At 48.9% G+C, this 19,086-nt stretch overlaps 1 protein-coding gene across 4 annotated transcripts in view; it reads right to left on the bottom strand.

The window, feature by feature from the left end:
- DLG5 (discs large MAGUK scaffold protein 5) overlaps positions 1–18,855 on the bottom strand; it is a 117,185-nt gene extending 98,330 nt beyond the window's left edge. For all 4 annotated transcript variants that reach the window (XM_059169790.1, XM_059169791.1, XM_059169792.1 and 1 more), the window contains exon 1: positions 18,466–18,855. In XM_059169790.1, coding sequence (XP_059025773.1) covers positions 18,466–18,769 — 304 coding nt within the window. In that variant the 5' untranslated portion in view covers positions 18,770–18,855. The remainder of the gene's footprint in view (positions 1–18,465) is intronic.
- Positions 18,856–19,086: the final 231 nt, after the last annotated feature.

Here is a 19,086-nt window from a genome sequence, read left to right as displayed (position 1 = left end):
AGCCGATTATATAATATTTTTTTCAACCAAGTAACTTGGGGGCACCTGGGTGGCTCAGTTGCTAGGCATCTGCCTTCGGTTCAGGTCACGATCCCAGGGTCCTCAGATCAAGCCCCGCATCGGGCTCCCTGATCAGTGGGGAGCCTGCTTCTCCCTCTCCCACTCCCCCTGTTTGTGTTCCCTCTCTCATTGTCTCTCTCTGTCAAGTAAACAAATAAAATTTTAAAAAATAAATAAACCAAGTAACTTTTGTGTTTTAATTATCAGCACCAGACCTAAAATTTGAAGCCCAGTTCAGTCAGAGCAGGAAAAATTACAAGTAGCACCTATTCCAACCATGAACGTGACAGAGGCACTCCCTCCCTGCTGTATTTCAAGTCCTACTCCAACACTTCCAACAGCCAGGAGCTCATTCCCTTTCCTAAAGCAGTATCTTCTGGCAATTAAAAGATAATCCCTTATCCTAAACAAGATTCCACCTTCCTGAAGCTGAAATCCCGTCTCCCTCTACTGTTTGCATGATGCGGCATCACACGATCAAAAAACACACAGAACAGAGCTGTTTTTTAATGAACCAACTTACAGGATGCCTGCCCATACTCTCCCCCAATGACCAAGATGAGAAAGTGGGGTTTTGCAAGCATTGCTGACGCATATTCACAATGCCAAATTCAAATCAAGCATTGTTCATCTCTTATCCCCTACAATCACCTAGATGATTAAAACACCTGTGTCCCTACTGAGTCCATTGTTCCATGAACAGCTGCCCCTGCCCAGTGGCCCAATACCAGTCTGGGGAACTCTTCACAGAGGCCATTTTTGAGTGAACAATCTGCTTGAGGGTGGCAGCTCAGCCACACAGATGCCACAGCACCAGAGGCTGAGTGATCGAGTGGAGCCAAGATGGTGCAGGCAAGAGGCCCTGCCCTCAAAGACAGCAACCTGCAGGAGAAGCGATGGTCTTCCTTCCCTCTCTCGTTTTAGTTCCTCTTAGTCCCATTTCCTTGGCCTCCTTCCTTCTCCTCCCCCACATCCACAGACAACCATTCTTTTGTGTTTATATTGTGTTCTTGCAAAATGGGTATTATCTGTATGGTTAACTTACCTACTAGCACAGCATTATCCATCTCTACTTACTTCTTCCTGAGCACTATGCTTTGAAATCGATGCTTTGCCTCTAGTGTCTCATCAGTCATTTGCAACTGCTGCAGAGGACTGTGGGCTCAGGCCTGCCACTGCACACCTCAGCTCTCCCAAGGATGGACGCCACCGGGCACTGTGGTGAACCTGTCCCCTCAGGGACTGGCATGACAGGCTAGGGGATCCCCACCCAGGAGGGGGACTACAGCGTAGGATCCTACAAGTCTCCAGAATGGCTGCACCAGCAGGGGTAAGTTCCTGCACCCCCAACACTCTGCTGTGCACGGACAGCAGCCAGCTTGCTCACTTGCTTGCTTTGAGAGAGAGAGAGAGAAAGAGAAAGAAAGAAAGAACATGCAAGTAAGGGAAGGAGCAGAGGAAGAAGGACAAGTAGATTGCTTGCTTTGAGAGAGATAGGAAGAACGTGCAAGTCGGGGGAGGAGCAGAGGAAGAGAGACAAGTAGAATCCACTAGAAGCATAGAGCCTGATGCAAGTCTGGATCCCATAGCCATGAGATCACAACCTGAGCTGAAATCAAGAGTTGGATGCTTAACCGACTGAGCCACCCAGGCGCCCCAGCATCCAGCTTTCTAGCTGCTGCCAGCCTAAGAGGTGGAAAGGAACAGAGTTCACAGTGGATGCTTCGCAAACCTGCCAGAACCACAGCTGCTAGGAGAACAGCAGGAAAGGCCTCTGCTACAGAGAGCGTCAGTGGCACGGACTGGAAACAACTGCTCGTTAACACAAATCTCCATGGGGAGACCGCACTGCCTTGAGCTGTCAGACCGCTGGAGCACAAAAGGCATGCACTGACTTGCAAAATGCCATGGATTCACCTGCTCCGTTTGGTTGGCAGAGGCTCCTCCCAAGGAAGTCTCCTGTCGAGGGGTGGGCAGCAGCAGAAATGTGCGGCTCACTTTGTTATCTGCAGTCACAGGTCATGGCTCCTACCACATGTGACACCCCATGTGATCAGACAGCACCTGAAGCAGTCCATACCTGTTCAATGAGTCCTGGCAAGGTCAAACTAACTGCTCTAAAGGTCGCCAAACTCTTACTCTAATCTCGGAGTGAACTTCCTCACAGATCAGGAACCTAGAGTTTACAGACCAGCACTGGTCTGGAGACCACACCCTGAGTGTGGGATAGAGTGGGAGAACAAACCAAACCACCCTGGCCTGGAAGTCACAGTTTAAGGGGCCACTAACACAACAACAGGTAAGGAACACTAACACCAACATAAAAAACAGAGCTTACATAGTGCCAGGCACTGCTCTAAACAACTTAGAAACAGTAATTCCTTCAACCCTTTCAGTACAAGGTCCCATTACTACCCTCATTTCTCAGGTGGGGAATTGGAGACACAGACAGGGAAATTGAATTGCCCAGGTTTGAGCCCAATACGTGGCTCAGACACAAGCTCTAACCAGTCTACTGAACTGACTCCAAAGAGACACGGCCTCCCCAAACTGTCCCCTCCCTTGTCAGGGGGAGTAAGGAACCCCCAAGGGTTGTTAATGAGACAAAACGGGACCATAGACACAAGAATAATAGACAAAGCATCCAGTGCAATAGAAACATGTACCATCTGCAGAGCATACAATCATCTATGTGCACGTGACCGTTTCCCAGCACTGTTTACCTCCTTTTACACCAGCTCTGGGAAAGAGGTGTTGTCACAGACCCCAGCAAACAGACAAGGATAAGGCCCAGAGAAGCTATGGAAACCAGCCAGGGAACATCAGCTAGAGACCAGTGATCACTCATTCCCCTCAGCCACCTCACTCCTTAACCAAAGAGAAGGTCAACAGACGGGACATGTCAACACCGCCCATGCCCTCCAGCCCTGTGCTCAAGGTGCCTCACAGAGAACCAGTCACAGGGAGAACGACTGGAAGCAGCAACCAGGCCTGCCCTATGCCTCCCAGGGCCTGGTTAGCCTAGCCTCACTTTCCCAGTGGCTGTTGAGTGCATACCACAAGCAGAAGCCTAGAATTCCCATAAAGACCCACTACTCACAGATTCCCCTCCAAGTCTCCTACTCTGACCCCGAGTGTGCCTTCACCAGGCCTGCCTTCCTCCTTGTGCATCTCCAGGGCCCATCCAGCCTCTCAGCCCTCTACCCATGCCCAGCACACTGGACACCCCAGTCTCCTTGAGGCAGCCTCATCTGTTCCAGGGATCTGTATGGCTGGACAGCTGCTCCTTCTGGCTGGGGACTTCCAAACAGACAATAACCCCCTAATTGGCAGGACCCATCTTCTCTGCCATTCTTCTGAGAATCTTAAAGACTTTTACAAACAGAAACAAACGTCATTTGCTTCAAACCACCAAACAGAAGGTGAGGAGTAGGAAGTCAATAAACCGGGCTGATTATTTTCTGGCATTTCCAAAAGCTCCGGGACAGAGCAACAGAAAAGAAAAACCTTTGGTGAACAATAGGATATATATTCCAGCTAAAAGGAGTGTCCCATACGGGTCTGTGGTGCTGTTCACAGGTGATGCTAATGTCTTTCTCACCTTTTCATGCTCTACACTTACCAGAACACTGACCAGGGATATGCTGCCCGGATGATGGGTGGGCAGATGGATGGACACATGGACTTGACAGGTAACATCCGGGTCTAAATCTGGGCTCTACCCTAAAGTCAGATGATCTCACGCAAGAAGACACTGTGGCCACTTCTAGCAAGTTTTCACGAGAAGCCTTCAAATGAGGGGGGTTGAGAGCAGAAGAATGTGCTTATACAAAATTCCACAACTTGGCACAGAAAGTAAGGACTACTACTGCCTGCTTTGTTTCCTCTCCCTGGGCTTAAAAAACAGGAGAGAAAATAGGACAGGATATATAAGGGCAGTTTGCCATTTTCTATCAGATATGAGTTAGGAGACTAAACAGGCTTCTGCACTCTCACATGCACAGCCCCTAAATTCTAAGTTGCTTCAGGTTCAGCTCTCATTTTTCTGCAGAAGGACCCAGACCCAGCACATTTTAGTTTTATCTACTTTCTTGCTCTTTCCTAGATCCAGTCCCCCAATCCAGGGTAGCCAGGGAGGTGGATTCCAACTCAGCATCCATGGGTCTTTACCCTCTTATCTCTGTTCAAAGCTTTCTCCTTAGAGCCAGAGGCTCCACAGATCACGTTCCTGCTTGAACTCTGTCCTGGGACTAAGCAGTAAGAAGCCACAGCCGTCAGCCTGGAAGTTTCTGCTGTGTCACAAAAAGAATGAAACAAGGAGGTACCTCCTGCCAATAGCAAACCCATCCTCTGACTCAGCACTAAATTTAGATGTCACGTCCTATGCCTACATCCAGATAGTCTCCCGTGTGACAGGTGCTGAGTCAATGAATGCTGTGACAAGGAGAGGAGGGGGGGTCCGAGGCTCGGGACACAGACATCTTACTGGGGACCTTCATCGGATGGGCCCAAGTCCAGAACAAATGCAGTCTTTATAAAGAAACGGACAAGGAGTCCAAAGCCTGCCCAAGCTCTCAGCAGCTGGTGGCCCCGCGCAAGCCGACAAGCCTCTCTTGGCTCGGTTTGCCTGTCTGCAGAACGTAAATACCAACAGCACGGGCTGCGAAAGATCTTTCTCAATGGTCAGGAATGAGAAGCTAGAGCACAGTTCTATGAACTGGGATGCCTGTGACTTGCTCACCCTCACTGGAAAGCCGGGTGCCTGCAAAGCCAGGCCCAGATCAGGAAAAACCAGCCAAGGTTCCCCAGATTCCCCACCCAGTCCGTGGCTGGCAGAGACACCTTGGAAGGAGCCCCAGCCTAAGAAGACACCTGGGTCCTGTGCCCGCTCTACCAGGGGCTTGCTCTAAGAGCCTGGTAGAGTCTGTGCCTACGGGCTGCTGTGGCTCATTTACAAAAATAAGCTGTTTGGGCAGAGTGGTCCCTAAGACCCCTTCCAAACATAATCCTCAACAATCTTAAGCTGCTTAAGAAACAGAAACAGAAAATGAAACTTCTGGCCAGATAAGAAGAAAAAGAGGCTACCCAGAGTAAGAACAGAGATTACCGGGAATATTGAGAAGGTCATTATAATTTTTTAAAGCAGGACTTCTTAGATCACGATATAAAAACAAAATTAAGTTTACTTCTGTTTGTTATCACATCACTCCCTACTGGGGGGACAGATTTCCACACATGGACAGCCGACTCACAATGGTCAAAATGATTAAGACGAGGGTCCCTGGACATCTTAAAGAGTCAGGCAGGTATCATTTCAACAATTAATCCAGAGCTGACGCAGAAAGAGCCCCAACTGACACACCGCATCAAGAAAAACGCTGTGAGCATGAGAACACACGCTGGCTGGAGGTGGCCACTGAGATAGCAGCTCAGTAGGGGGATGACCTACGATGACACTGCTTCCCACTCAGGTGGCCCCCAACCCTGATGGCAGCCGGGGGGGCTAGTTACGCATGCAGCAATGGCTAACAGTTCTCTTATGCAAAGTGGGGGTCATACCAGCTAGTGACGATATTGAAAATAGAAGAAGAAAAAGAAAAATGTTTCAAAAAAAGGTAATCCTGTCCCACTCCAAGGGACCCCAACAGATGGGGTTTCACTCAGCTCCTGCCCATGAAAACTCTCTCGGAAAGCAGAGAGTGGGGATTTTTTCTTAGCCGCATTGTGGTCATCTGTCATTTCTGAGAGCATGGTTCATCCCCAAAGGAAACCTACAAAGGTAAACAAAGGAGGCAGGCAAAGACAAGAATATGTCATGGAAACGAAGCTGTCACCGATGGCAGCCTCTAGGTCCAGTCATGGCCTGCCAACCCAGTTCAGCTGAGGCAAAGGAAGGTGAGCCTTGTGGGGGGCTCCTCTGTCTCTCAACATGGGGAGCATCTCGAAACAAAAGCATCCAAACAAGTGTTTTCAAACTGTGTTCCATGAACCTTGGAGAGCCCCACAGACCTCTGTAGAGGAGCCTCGGGGAGGACACGAGGGAAAAAGGAGCTCCGGGCCTCCACATCCAATGACCACAGCCCCTTTTTGTCTGCTTTACACATTTGCCTCTCATATACAAGGCCGCTCAAGGAAAAGAGCCCCACAGCTTAAAAAAATAAATAAATAAATCACAAAAAAACACTTACACTTCATATGTTTTCATTTAATTGTTTGTAACAGGGACGGCCGGGTGCCTCAGTCATTAAGCGTCTGCCTTTGGCTAGGGTCATGATCCCAGGGTCCTGGGATGGAGTCTTGCATCTGGCTCCCTGCTCAGCAGGGATGCCTGCTTCTCCCTCGGCCTGCAGCTCCCCCTGCTTGTGCGCTCACTCTCTCTCTCTCTGACAAACAGATAAATAAATAATTTAAAAAATAATTGTTTGTAACAGCCCTGTGAGGAAAGAGAGGCTGAAGAGGCTTCTGGCTGGACTCCATGCCCCACATTCTGAGCAACCACCCTGTGCTCATTCGTCATCCACAGGGACTCTCAGGAAAGGACCGACAACGGTCCAGTCCGTGGCTGGCTGGCACATGGTCTTCCATGAGCAAAAGACCAGGAGAAGGGGAGCTGCCCAGGATGATAAAAGAAGCTCAGAAGACAGTCGTCAACTAAATGCAATGTGTGAGCCTTATTAAAATCCTGATTTGAGCAAACCATCTATAAAAAGGCATTTCTGGGACAAGGTAAAGAGTATCAAGTGGGTAGAAGACCTTCAATTACCATGAATATTGTTGTCTATAAACATGGTCTTCTGGCTGTGCTCTTTTAAAAGGCCTATTATCTCCTCGAGCATTTATGGTAAAGTGGTACCTGGTCTGGGGCTAGTCTGACATTGCTGTAGACAGCTAAAGTCGTTGGGAGAGTGGGGTGTGTCCGTTATATCAGGTGCTCCAGAGCTGCGTGCATTTGAAAGTTGTGTTATATGGGGCACCTGGGTGGCTCAGTTGGCTAAGCTTAATCTGCCTTTGGATCAGGTCATGATCCCAGGGTTCTGGGATTGAGCCCTGCATCAGGCTCCTGGTCAGTGGGGATTCTGCCTCTCCCTCTCCCTCTGCCTGCTGCTCCTCCTGCTTGTACGTGCTCTTTCTCTCTAATAAATGAGTAGATAATATTTTTTTTTAATTTCAGAAGAAGTTTTCTATCATTTTTTAAAAATGATTTTATTTATTTATTTGACAGCGATCACAAGTAGGCAGAGAGGCAGGCAGGGGTGGGGGGGTTGCTGAGCAGAGAGCCCAATGCGGGGCTCGATCCCAGGACTCTGGGATCATGACCTGAGCCGAAGGCAGACACTTAACCCACTGAGCCACCCAGGCACCCCATGAACAGATAATATCTTAAAAAAAAAAAAAAAAAAAAAAGAATTATGATAGAAAATTATTTCCAACATTAAAAACACTAAAACAGGGGCATCTGGGTGTCTCAGTCAGTTAAGTGCCTGCCTTCGGCTCAGGTCATGGTCCTAGGGTCCTGGGATTGAGCCCCACATATGAGTGTCCCTGCTCAGCCGGAGCATGCTTCTCTCTCTGCCCCACCTCCCCCCTACTCATGCTCTCTCTCTTTCTCTCTCTCTGCAATTAAAAAAAAAAAAAAAAAAAAAAGCTAAAAAAAAAAAAAAGAAAGAAAGAAAGTTGTGGAATATGAAATCTAAAAGAAAACGAGGGAGGGAAGCAGGTCCCTCCTTAAATGGAACTTAGTTCTACCTCCCAGTATCTTTCACCTGTCAGCCTGTGATTAGCTCTCTGGGATCCAAGAGAACCCGGTCTCACCACTGTCTGGTGTCCTTTGGAAAACAGGCCCTCTAAGTCTCCTTTTCTCCAAAATGAGCTCCACCTTTGGTCCTTCTATGCCATTCCATGGCAATGCCCTCCTTAAAATGTAGGCTCCAGGGCCAAAACACTGTGAAAGTGTGTTTCTGAGCAGCCCCAGAGGGGCAGGGCCTCTTGGCCCATGCACACTCTGGACAGACTCTAACTCCAAGTACGGCCTGTGCCCTGCAATGCCTCTCAATTCCCAACACAGGCAGACCCTGCCTCTCCAGTCAAGGGCAGGATGCTCCCAAGAGCAGCAGTGGCTCCAGCAGCTTGCTCTTACCCCACATAAATCACCTCAGTCCTCACCAAAGCCCTTGGAAGAGAATACTATTAGCCTTTTTACAGATAAGGAGAAAGAAGACCCAGAAAAAGTAAGCAACTTGCTGAAGTCCCACAGCCTAAGATGGAAGAGCCGGGATTTAAACCCCACAACTGGTTTAGGACACCCAGCAGTGTCTAGTCCTGTGGCCTCCTTCCCTGGCTCCAAACCTACCAGTGATGCTCAAGCCACCTGGCTCATTCCTCTTTGTCAACTGTCCTCCTAGCACTCCCAGGGCAGAGACTATGTGCCTGCTGTCCAGCCCAGCATGGACAGTTAGCCAGTCCCAGAGCTGCAGGTATCAAATCACCAGAACAGATCACAAGTCCTCATGAGGCGCCCCCGGAAACCCTGACTGGGGACCACAGCCCAGTCCTGCTCACTCAGACCTAAAGAAGATGTCAAGACGCAGCACCTGGCTGGCTCAGTCTGTGGATCATGTGAATCTTAACCTCAGGGTCATGAGTTCAAGCCCCACATCGGACACAGAGCTTTTACTTAAAAAAAAAAAAAAAAAAAAAAAAAAGAAGAAGAAGAAGAAGAAGAAGAAGACTGCAAGAGGTTTAACCATCTCAAAGATCAGCCACCATGAGATCAGACCTCATTCTTGACAAGCCACACTGGAGAAATGGAGGCCCAGGGGGGTCCCATATCTTACCCAAGATCACACAATCTCAACATCTACTCGTCCCAGAATCTACTGCATATCTAAGTTATCCACACATCCAAAAAAAATCTACTTGCCCCGGAATCTCACGTGCCTATTTCAGCTGGTACTGGAGTTTAGAAGATGGGGAAGCTCAAGGTCTGGTGGGGCAGTGGTGGGGCGGGGGAGCGAGCAAGTGAGGGAGCTGGAAGGAAGTTTGAGGAAATGATGGTATACACTGATGTTCCAGTTCCATGCCCTGATGATAAAGTTTCCCAAAAGTACACTTCTCAGAACTCTGATGTCGCAAGATACTCAATGAAAAAAGATGTGTGGTCAAATCCATCTGGGAAACACTGCTGGGGAACCCACTCCAGCGACATCCCGAGGCATGCTGGCCTATTAGTCCTCTCAAGGGGCTCCCAATAAAGGATGCTGTGTGACCTGCTCACAGCAGCATTGCTCAAATGCTTTGACCACAGAACCCTTTTGTCAAGCAACACCATGAACATCCCACCAGACCAGGGCTAAGAAGATATTTCCTGGGGGGAAATGCTGACCTAGGCCTTTTGAAAGAAAATCTTGATAGCCATTACCCTGGATCCAAGTCTGAAAAACCAAAGAAACCCAGAATGGGACAAGGAGGAAGTGTGTACAGAGCAGAAATAACTAACATTCTTCAGGGCCTTTGGGGATGGAGAGATATTAGTACTGGAAACAAGACGGAAATGTGTGAACACTGCTGGCCTGCCAGATATGAACGCTGCTGGGATTGTACAGTTAACTTCTAGCCTCAAGAGTCACAGGGGACTCCTGAAACTAAAATCTTTCTTTCAAGTCCAAAGAAACTGTCCTGAAACTTTTCAAAACAGGTTGCAGGCAAAAATCCACAAGTTTTAGAAGAAAAAAGGAAATAAAATGTTGGATCTAGGATGCTAGGCAGGCCATTTGCCCTTGAGTCAAGATGCTGTGGAGAGTACGGATTTCATAATTAAAACTCAGACAAACAGTATGACGGTTCCTCAAAAAATTAATCACATAATTACCAATAATTCCCAAAAGAACTGAAAGCAGGGACTCAAAGAGGTACACCAAAATTTTGTACAATCAAAATTGTACACCAATTTTTATAGAAGCTTTATTCATAACAGTCAAAAGTGGGAAGCAGCCCAAGTGTCTACTGATAGATGAATGGATAAATAAAATGTGGTCTGTATATGCGAAGGAATATTATTCAATCTTACAAAAGGAAATTTGGACATTTGCTACAACATGGATGAATCTTGAAAACATTATGCTCAGTTAAATAAGCCAATTGCAAAGCAATAAATATTACATGATTCTACTGACATGATGTTCCTAGAAGAGTCAAATTCACAGAGACCAAAAGTAGAACTGTGGTTACCAGAGGTAGAGAGAGGAGAAAACAGGGAGTTGGTTAATGAGCACAGAGTTTCAGTTTTGCTAGATAGAAAAGTTCTAGAGATCTTTTAAATAACTATGTTAATATACTTAATACCACTGAACCACATACACCTAAAAATGGTTAGGATGGTAAATTTTATGTGTTCTTTGCCATAATTAAAAATTTTTTAATCAAATAAAATTTTTTTGAAAGTAGGGAAATTCTGATACATGCTACAAGAGGGATGAATGCTGAGGATATTACTCTAATTGAAATCAGCCCATCACAAAAAGACATACTGTGTGATTCCGCTTCTACGAGGTACCTGGAGTGGTCAGACTCGGAGACTGAAGTAGAATGGACGCTGCCAGAAGCGGGGAGGAAGGGGACAATAGAGAATTATTGTTTCATTGGTACAGAGTATCAGTTTTATAAGATGAAGAAATTCAGGAGATGGATGGGAGCAATGACTGCACAATGGGAATATACAAAATACAACTGAACTATACACCTGAAATGGTGAAAATAGTATACTTCATGTTATGTTTATTTTGCCACAATAAAAACACAGGGAAAAAATGGTGCAGGGGTGCCTGGGTGACTCAGTCGGTTAAGCGTCTGCCTTTAGCTCAGGTATGGGATCGGGTCCCACGTCAGGTTCCCTGCTCAGGAAGGAGTCTGGTCCTCCCTCTCCCTCCCCTCACTTGTGCGCGTACTCTCTCTCTCTCTCTCTCTCTCAAATAAATAAAATCTTTAAAAAAAAAAAAAAATTGGCCCAAATGCTAAGTTTTATGTTTTGTAGATTTTATCAAAATAAAAACAAAACAAAACAAAACTCAATGCAAATGGGTTATGATCCTTAGTGTGAAATGAACATCAAGGTCAACAGTGCCCTCTCAATTATCCACCAAGGGTTGAGTTGGATGACCAAGACGGGATACTCCAAACCTCTCTGTTTAGTTTAAAATGCTTCTGTAGCACTTTCACTGAACTCTGTCTCAAAAAGATGGAGACACACAATTCAGGGATACACTACCTGGCTCTGGTAAAAGGTGAAAAAGATGTAATACCCATTGCCCACCCCTAGCTCAATCCTATTTAAAATTCCTCTCTGTTGAACACATTCCACATCCCCAGTGCACAGACTGAAAGGCAGCTCAACCCTCCTGCTCTATGCCCAATATTTCTGTGGCTCACATCGTCTCAAGGTTACAAAAATTATTAAAGAGCCCCTTTGCACTGGCTGCAGAATATATAGGTGGGAGGGGTGGGGGCAAAATACCTAACAGGAAATATTTCCCTGATGCTGCTTACTTTTTCAGGAAAAAGAAAGCCAGAGTATCAAAACATCACTCAACCCTAACATGAAATCAAAAAACAGTAGCCGTGGCACAGAGCTAGAAGAAGCCTCAGAATCTTGTCCAACCACGAACTTCCTTGGCCTGAATGCCACCTTGGTAGTACTGAGAGTCCCATAGGACTGAGTTAGCCCTCTAGTCAAGGCTACACTTCAAGTTTGACTATCTGTATTGAAAAGAAAAAAAAAAGGGCAAAAACCCAAGCACCAGGTGGCTAAGATGCTCATCCAAGGTCAAGATGTTGCAGAGTTAGGAGCAGATCCCCATCCAGGTCTCTTTCGAGGACACCAAGCTGACATTCAGAATCTAAGTGTGAAAATGAAAGGTCTCTCCAATCCCATAACAGACAATGTGGGCACTCCACATGGCTCCTGGCAGCCAGCCCCAACATGCTGATACCTGATGGGTAACCTTGGGAACTTCAGACATCAATGTCACACCACCTGCTTCCGTCACAGACATACCGTGGTGGGGACATCCTTGTGTGCATCTGGGACTCACTCTGGTCTTCCTGCACTCCTACAAGCTTCTGTCACTGTGAAGTCACCACTCAGGAACATATTTCTGAAGAGGATCTGGATTTTCGTGGGACACACCACTCCTTCTACACACAGCACACAAATCCATCCAACAGAAATTTTTTGAACACCTATCTTGGACCAGGATCTATGGTAGGCATCAGGAATACATGGAGATTACATTCCACTCTTGGTGACCCGTGGCCACAGGAAAAGCAGCCCTAACATCTGTTCAGCACCGTTTACAAGAAGCTTTCACATAACCCTCAGAAATCTCTGGAGAATCCCAGGTTTTCAGTCCTAAGGCTAGTTGGAGGGCACTTAGCACAGTGACAAAATACTCCTCTCTCTTATGACTGTCAAATAGCACAGTGAAGCAGTTACTGCTTTAACTACTTGTAGAGCAGGACCTAAGCTTAGAAGGGTTAACTGCCATGCCCAAAGTCTAAAACTTAGTAAAGGATGACCACCTGTCCCACCACTGCATTCCACTGATGACTCTGCCTACGAACGACAGCATCACACGAAGATAGGACCACACAGAGTGGACATTCATCTGCTGTTTTAGCTGCGCCAACATCCTTCTTGCTCACCTTGCTTTGGATAATGGCTCTCCTCACCTTCCCCTATCTCAAGAAACACAGGATCCAGTAGAGGCTGCCAGTCACAGCATCCCATCACCATACCCTATTCACACGGTCAACTGCTGAGACAATCTCCATCCCCTGGTCCTTGCCACAGTGATTGGGCCTGACATGGACACACATCTGCCTGGGCTCATTAGATGGATCTCCCTTTATTCTCTGATCAGGGGCCATGAAGATGAAGTCCACAGAGTCCTGAGGCCAAGCTCCATGAAAAAGGCCCACAGCATTCAAGGATTAATCATCCAAAAGCCAGTTTCTCCCCCTCACCCTAAGCTTTTGGAATATTATATAATAAATTTCTCCTTTCTGTCTACTATGCTTTGAGCTAAGTCTCCATCACTTGCAATAAAGGTGCCCTGAACTAATATACTTAGAAGGATAAAGAAAATCTGCCCTTCTCTGAGAACCTTCTTTTCAACCCTTACTTTGAAGTTCCTCCGCTCCTTCCTCCCAAATAACATAGTTAAAAGAACCAAAAGAAAAACTACAATGAATGGTTGGAACTTTTATTTATGTCCCTATTCCAGCTGACCTTCCAGGCTGGACCAGATGAAGATGAGGCAGCAGGTACCTGAAGAGGGCAGAGAGAGAACAAAAGGCCCAGGCAACCTCTAATCAATAATAAATAGTCCATACCTGACGATCAGCAACCAACTGCACTCATCCTGCTGGAAAAGCCTAGCAGCTTATTCCTTTAAGAAAAAATATTCCTCCCGCTTCCACTTGTGACAAATGTCCAGTGTCTAGATTCCTAGTGCCTCCCAAAACCCCTCACCCAACCTAGCCATCATGGTCACTCCAGATTACCTTTGCACATTCATGCCCCCAGAGCCTACGCTGACCCCTGCTTCCTAGTTTCATTTCCGCAACCTGAACCAGAACATCTTCCTCTCCTTTGCCTGTGCATGTTCATGTGGCCTCTTCGACCTCAGCTCAAGTCCCAGTCCCTCCTCCAAGGCTTCCTCCAGCAGCTACTGCTGTGTCCACTCTCTGGCCTCTGGTGATCCAAAAGTGGGCAGCTCCAGAGGACACCTAGCAGGAGGCACAGTGGGGGCCGAGGAGGAAACCTTCATCTCTAGGCACATGGGGGCAACCACCCCGTTGTGCCACCTCTGTCTCATAACAGAAGCCTAGGGTGACATGATTTGGGGGGAGACCCTCACATTTAGATGGTAATTAGAGCCACTAGAGGTGGATGAGAATACTTGGGGAAAGTATGTGATATACAGGGTTTTTGGGTTTTTTTTAAAGACTTTATTTATTTATTTGACAGACAAAGATCACAAGTACGCAGAGACAGGCAGAGAGAGAGGAGGAAGCAGGCTCCCCACTGAGCGAAGAGCCTGATACGGGGCTCAATCCCAAGACCCTGGGATCATGACCTGAGCTGAAGGCAGAGGCTTTAACCCACTGAGCCACCCAGGTGCCCCAGTGATATACAGTTTTAAAAGGAGGAAAAAGCCTGGGGCGCCTGGGTGGCTCAGTGGTTTGGGCTGCTGCCTTCGGCTCGGGTCATGATCTCAGGCTCCTGGGATCGAGCCCCGCATCGGGCTCTCTGCTCCGCAGGAAACCTGCTTCCCTCTCTCTCTCTCTCAATGCCTGCCTCTCTGCCTACTTGTGATCTCTGTCTGTCGAATAAATAAATAAAATCTTAAAAAAAAAAAAAAAAAAGGAGGAAAAAGCCTGCTTGTATCTCTATCACTCAATTGATCTATCTCATTATGTCATTCTCCTGAGTGTCCCACTCCCCCAACTAGGTGGCAAGGTGCGGGCTGGAATTACATCCTCCTCACCTGTCTCCATCTGCATCAAAGCCCCACCTGGACAGATCACAGGACCAAGCACTTCAGTCCTCCCCAATCACATTCTGTCCCACCCCACTGCAGTGGCTGAGGCAGGCAGCCTGGCACCCTTAGCCCCAATTCACAGATGAAGACACTGAGGCTCCCTGCCAGACAGGGACCCTCATTCCAGGGGAATGCAGTCAAGGATCTCCAAGTGAGAAAACCCAGATTTTAGTAACTGAATCAAAAAGAAAAGACAAGGGACTGAGTGGGTTCTGCATAACCAAACGGGATCCTAGTTCACCTCCAAAAAGACATCAGACACCTGAGCCACTCAAAGGAGAACAAGAATTCTTCCCTCTTACCACCACCAGCGAGGGCAAGGGTGATCACCTCTTCCTTAGAGATCCATGTACTGGGACAAGGAGAGACTCCATAATTCCAGAGTTTCCCAATGCAGGAAATGGCCTGAAACTCAACTGTGGGGGCCTAATCAGGTAACAGGAAAAAATAACCCAACATGGAATCAAGAGCACTGGGCTTAGCCTCAACTCGGGCCCCTTTCTGCCCTGCAACTTCTGGCCTGTCCTCGTGCCATACAGATGTGAGTGTGGAACTCAATGCAATGCCGACAAGACAGCTCTCATCTGGGGTTGCTACAGAATCAAGAGAGATATAAAAGTATGCAGTAAGATTCAAAATGCTGAGCAGCAACGTACCATCAATCCTGAAACAGGAACGTCCCTGCCCTCAAAATAAAACAACACGGTGTATTCCTTAGTCATCTTCATACCGTAGGCCTGAGCATGGTGGGTCATAAGTGTCTGGGTCTCTGAGCATGAGCAGAGCACAGGGGTTTGTGTGCAACCTGCCCAGTATACCACCCGGGCCAGCTTCCCCCTTAGCGCCAGGCCCACGTGGGGCTGGGGGGGAGGGGGGGGGCAGAACTGCCAGCCATCATTTGCCTGCAGCACAGCCAGTGCACCAGTGCCAGCCAGTGGATGGGCATCCTGGACCCGGGGCCCACAAGGGGTATGGAAAACACGAAGAAAGGCCCTAACAGGGAGATGGCAGACCCGCATACAGGGAAAGGTGCCTCTGACCCTGCAACCAGAGCAGCTCCATTATGCTCTGAGGATCACCCCGTAAGAAGGGCTCACTGGTGAAAAGAGGAAAAAAAACAAAAGTTGGAAAACCACTGAATAACGCATCCTTTGGGAAGCCTGGGTGCCTCAGTCGGTTAAGCGACTGCCTGCGGCTCAAGTCATGATCCCAGGGTGCTGGCACTGAGTCCCCACATTAGGCTCCCTGCTTAGCAGGGAGGCTGCCTCCCCCTCTCCCTTTGCCTGCCGCTCCCCCTGCTTGTGCTCTCTGACAAATAAAATCTTTAAGAACATAACAATAATAAATATTCATCCTTTACAAAGGTCTCAACACTATTGTTTACTTGCACACCATGTTACTTACCCCTCCCCAGAAGCTCTATCTTGCCATACCAAAAGCTATCCTAATTTTTCTCTAAAGCGTTAACTAAAATGAACTTAACTTCCCCTTGACAATCCTTTTTCTGAGGATTTCATGACACTCTGCAAACCCACAGAATTCTGTTTTGTTGTAAAACTAGGGTCTTTTTCACTGTGCTCAGGGAAAAATCAAGCCCTACTCTGTCCCTTCCTCAGAGGTCAAGACCAGTTCCTACAACCTTAGCCCAAGTGAGGCCCCACCTTCTCTGCCAGGCACAGAAGAGGGGGACCTAATTAATGGCAATCCATCCATCTATTCCAGAGATTAAAGCTAGAGCTGATTCAAACATTCCAAGGAGGACGTGGGTCTGCACACTAACTTCTTCACTTCCTTGGTCAATTTTCTCCCTCAAAAATAGAAAGATCAAGGGATGGGGCACCTGGGTGGCTCAGTGGATTGGGCCGCTGCCTTCGGCTCAGGTCATGATCTCAGTGTCCTGGGATCGAGCCCCGCATCGGGCTCTTTGCTCGGCGGGAGCCTGCTTCTCTCTCTCTCTCTCTCTGCCTGACTCTCCGCCAACTTGTGATCTCTCTCTCTCTGTCAAATAAATAAATAAAACCTTTAAAAAAAAAAAAAAAAAAGAAAGAAGGAAAGATCAAGGGATGCCTGGGTGGCTCAGTTGGTTAAGCAGCTGCCTTCGGCTCAGATCATGATCCCAGAGTCCTGGGATCGAGTCCCACATCGGGCTCCTTGCTCGGCGGGGAGCCTGCTTCTCCTTCTGCCTCTGCCTGCCATTCTGTTTGCCTGTGCTCACTCTCCCTCTCTCTCTCTGATAAATAAATAAAAATCTTTTAAAAAAACAAATAGAAAGATAAAAGCAATTTAGAAAAAAAAAATTACGCCAATGAGATTTCCCGGTGTCTTTATCCTCATGGGCACATCTGATAGCCTTCTTAGCATCCTCTAAACTACCAGCCCAGAAGAGGACTGGGTTTGCTCAGCGACTCAAATATGGCCATCATTGGGAGACCGAACACAGGTTTGAGGGACGTAAATGCTGGAGTCAGAAATCCCAAAGTGAAGACAGAGGACCACCAATGATGTGCTGTGTGGACAGCAGTTTATTCTTTGTGTCTCAGTTCCCTCCACTACAAAAAGTGAGGCTGAAGACAGCCAATATACACTGCAGCTCTTACCAGGAACAGCTTATAAAATCACCCCCTTAATAAGTGAGGTTTTTTACAGCCAAATAAATGGGTCTCATCAGCCTTTAGCCTACAGATACTCAGGGCTCTTTGTCAGCCCTCTCAGTTCACTCTTAAAACAAGGACAAGATATAGAAAAGGTGGCAATTGCCACTGCCTGGCTCTGAACCTGTTAAACAAAACAATAGGTCATAACTGAAAACTCCTGGTGCGCAATACTTTGAGCATCTGAACTACTCCAAACTGCGTTTTTTTTTTCCCCTCTGGCAAAGTAATAAGTAGACCCCTCACAGAGTAGCAACAATAAATGTAATAAAGCAGAGTGCCTGTCACAACAGTAGGAGCCTAATAAATGCAGGTTCTCTTCCTTTCTCAGGGCTATGCCTTCTTCCTCCAGCTTCCTTGTCTAAAAGGCTGCCTTTCCACACTCCCAACCAGGCTAGGCCAAGCCTACCACTTCTCACAAACTCCCAGTAGTACCCCCCACCCCCAACACACACACAGGAATACTCACAAATCCATCACTCAAGGGCACCAGCCACCAGACTTCCCTCCTCAGGCAGCTCAGCACCGCCGGGGAGGGATCTGAGCCACAGCAGCCACTACTAGGATTTTCCCATGGTGCAATGCAACTTCCCCAACTTTTCCAGGCCCACAGTTTCCAAAGAAACCTAGCAGGCATTGTGCATAATCAAGTGCAAGTCTGGGCGAGCAAACAGACTGAACTCTGGACAGAGGGAGTGGACAGTCAGAAAGTCAAAAGGCACCAGTGATCATGAACCTGGGTGGCAGGGACCAAAATTCAGCAGGACCAGTCCTGGCCCAGGCTCCATTCTTCTAGACTGTATCACTGATTAAAGGCTAGCAGGGACTCCCAAATGAACGGCGGATGATGAAGAGCCCTAGGAAAGGGACTGCTGGACATCCCTCCGAGGTCGGCTGGACCTGGTGGTCTCAGGAGCACTCCGATGCCCTGGCAACCGGAGAGTCCGGGCCTGCAGTGCCGGGCATTGTTCACAGCGACGGGCGGGATCGGGGGAGGAGGTGCGAAGTAAGGGACCACGCAAGGCCCCCCTCCCCAGACCGGCCAAGGAACGGAAGCCCCGACCCACCGCCACAGCCCTCGAGAGTTCCCCCTGGGAGCTGCAAAGAGAGATGGTGGAAGGCGGTCCCAGAGGCCGGGCCAGGGGTCTGCCACTCACCGGCGCCCTCCGAGGGCTGCGGCGGCCCGACGACGCCGTTCAGGTAGAGAATCGGCAGCAGGTGAGGCTGCGTCTTCTCCAGCGCCGCCCGCAGGTCCTGGAAGTGGTCTCGCTCCTTGGCCAGGAGCAGCTTGAGCAGCAGCTCCGCCTTGGCGCCTCCCGCCTCCTCGTCCAGCTGCCGCCGCTCGCCGGGGCTCAGCGCTCCCGCGGCCTCAAGCAGTCCGAGCACGGCCTCCACCTCGGTCATGGCCTGAGCCAGGCTCTGCTGACACTGGGCGAGCAGCTCCCGGCGCTGCGGCTCCATGGTGGCGGGCCGCCCCGCCCCGCCCCGCGGACGGCTCCGGCTCCCCGAGGCCGGCGGGCGGGCGGGCGGCGGCGAGTGGCCTCGGGCGGCGGGCGCTCGGCTGCAGCCCTAGCGCGCCCGGGGCCGCGGGGCCGCGGGGGCCATGGGCCGGGGCCTGGCGGGCTGGGGGCCCGGGCGGCGCGCGGCGCTCAGCAGCGGCCGCCTCCCGGGCTCAGGAGCGCAGCCATGTTGGCTGCGGCGGCGGCGGCGGGACTGGAAGAGGAGGAGGAGACGGAGGAGGAGAAGGAGGAGGCGGAGGAGGGGACGGCGGCCGGGGC

Source organism: Mustela lutreola, chromosome 4, assembly GCF_030435805.1.
Source record: "Mustela lutreola isolate mMusLut2 chromosome 4, mMusLut2.pri, whole genome shotgun sequence".
Taxonomy (NCBI): domain Eukaryota; kingdom Metazoa; phylum Chordata; class Mammalia; order Carnivora; family Mustelidae; genus Mustela; species Mustela lutreola.
This window is presented reverse-complemented; position numbering and strand designations above follow the sequence as displayed.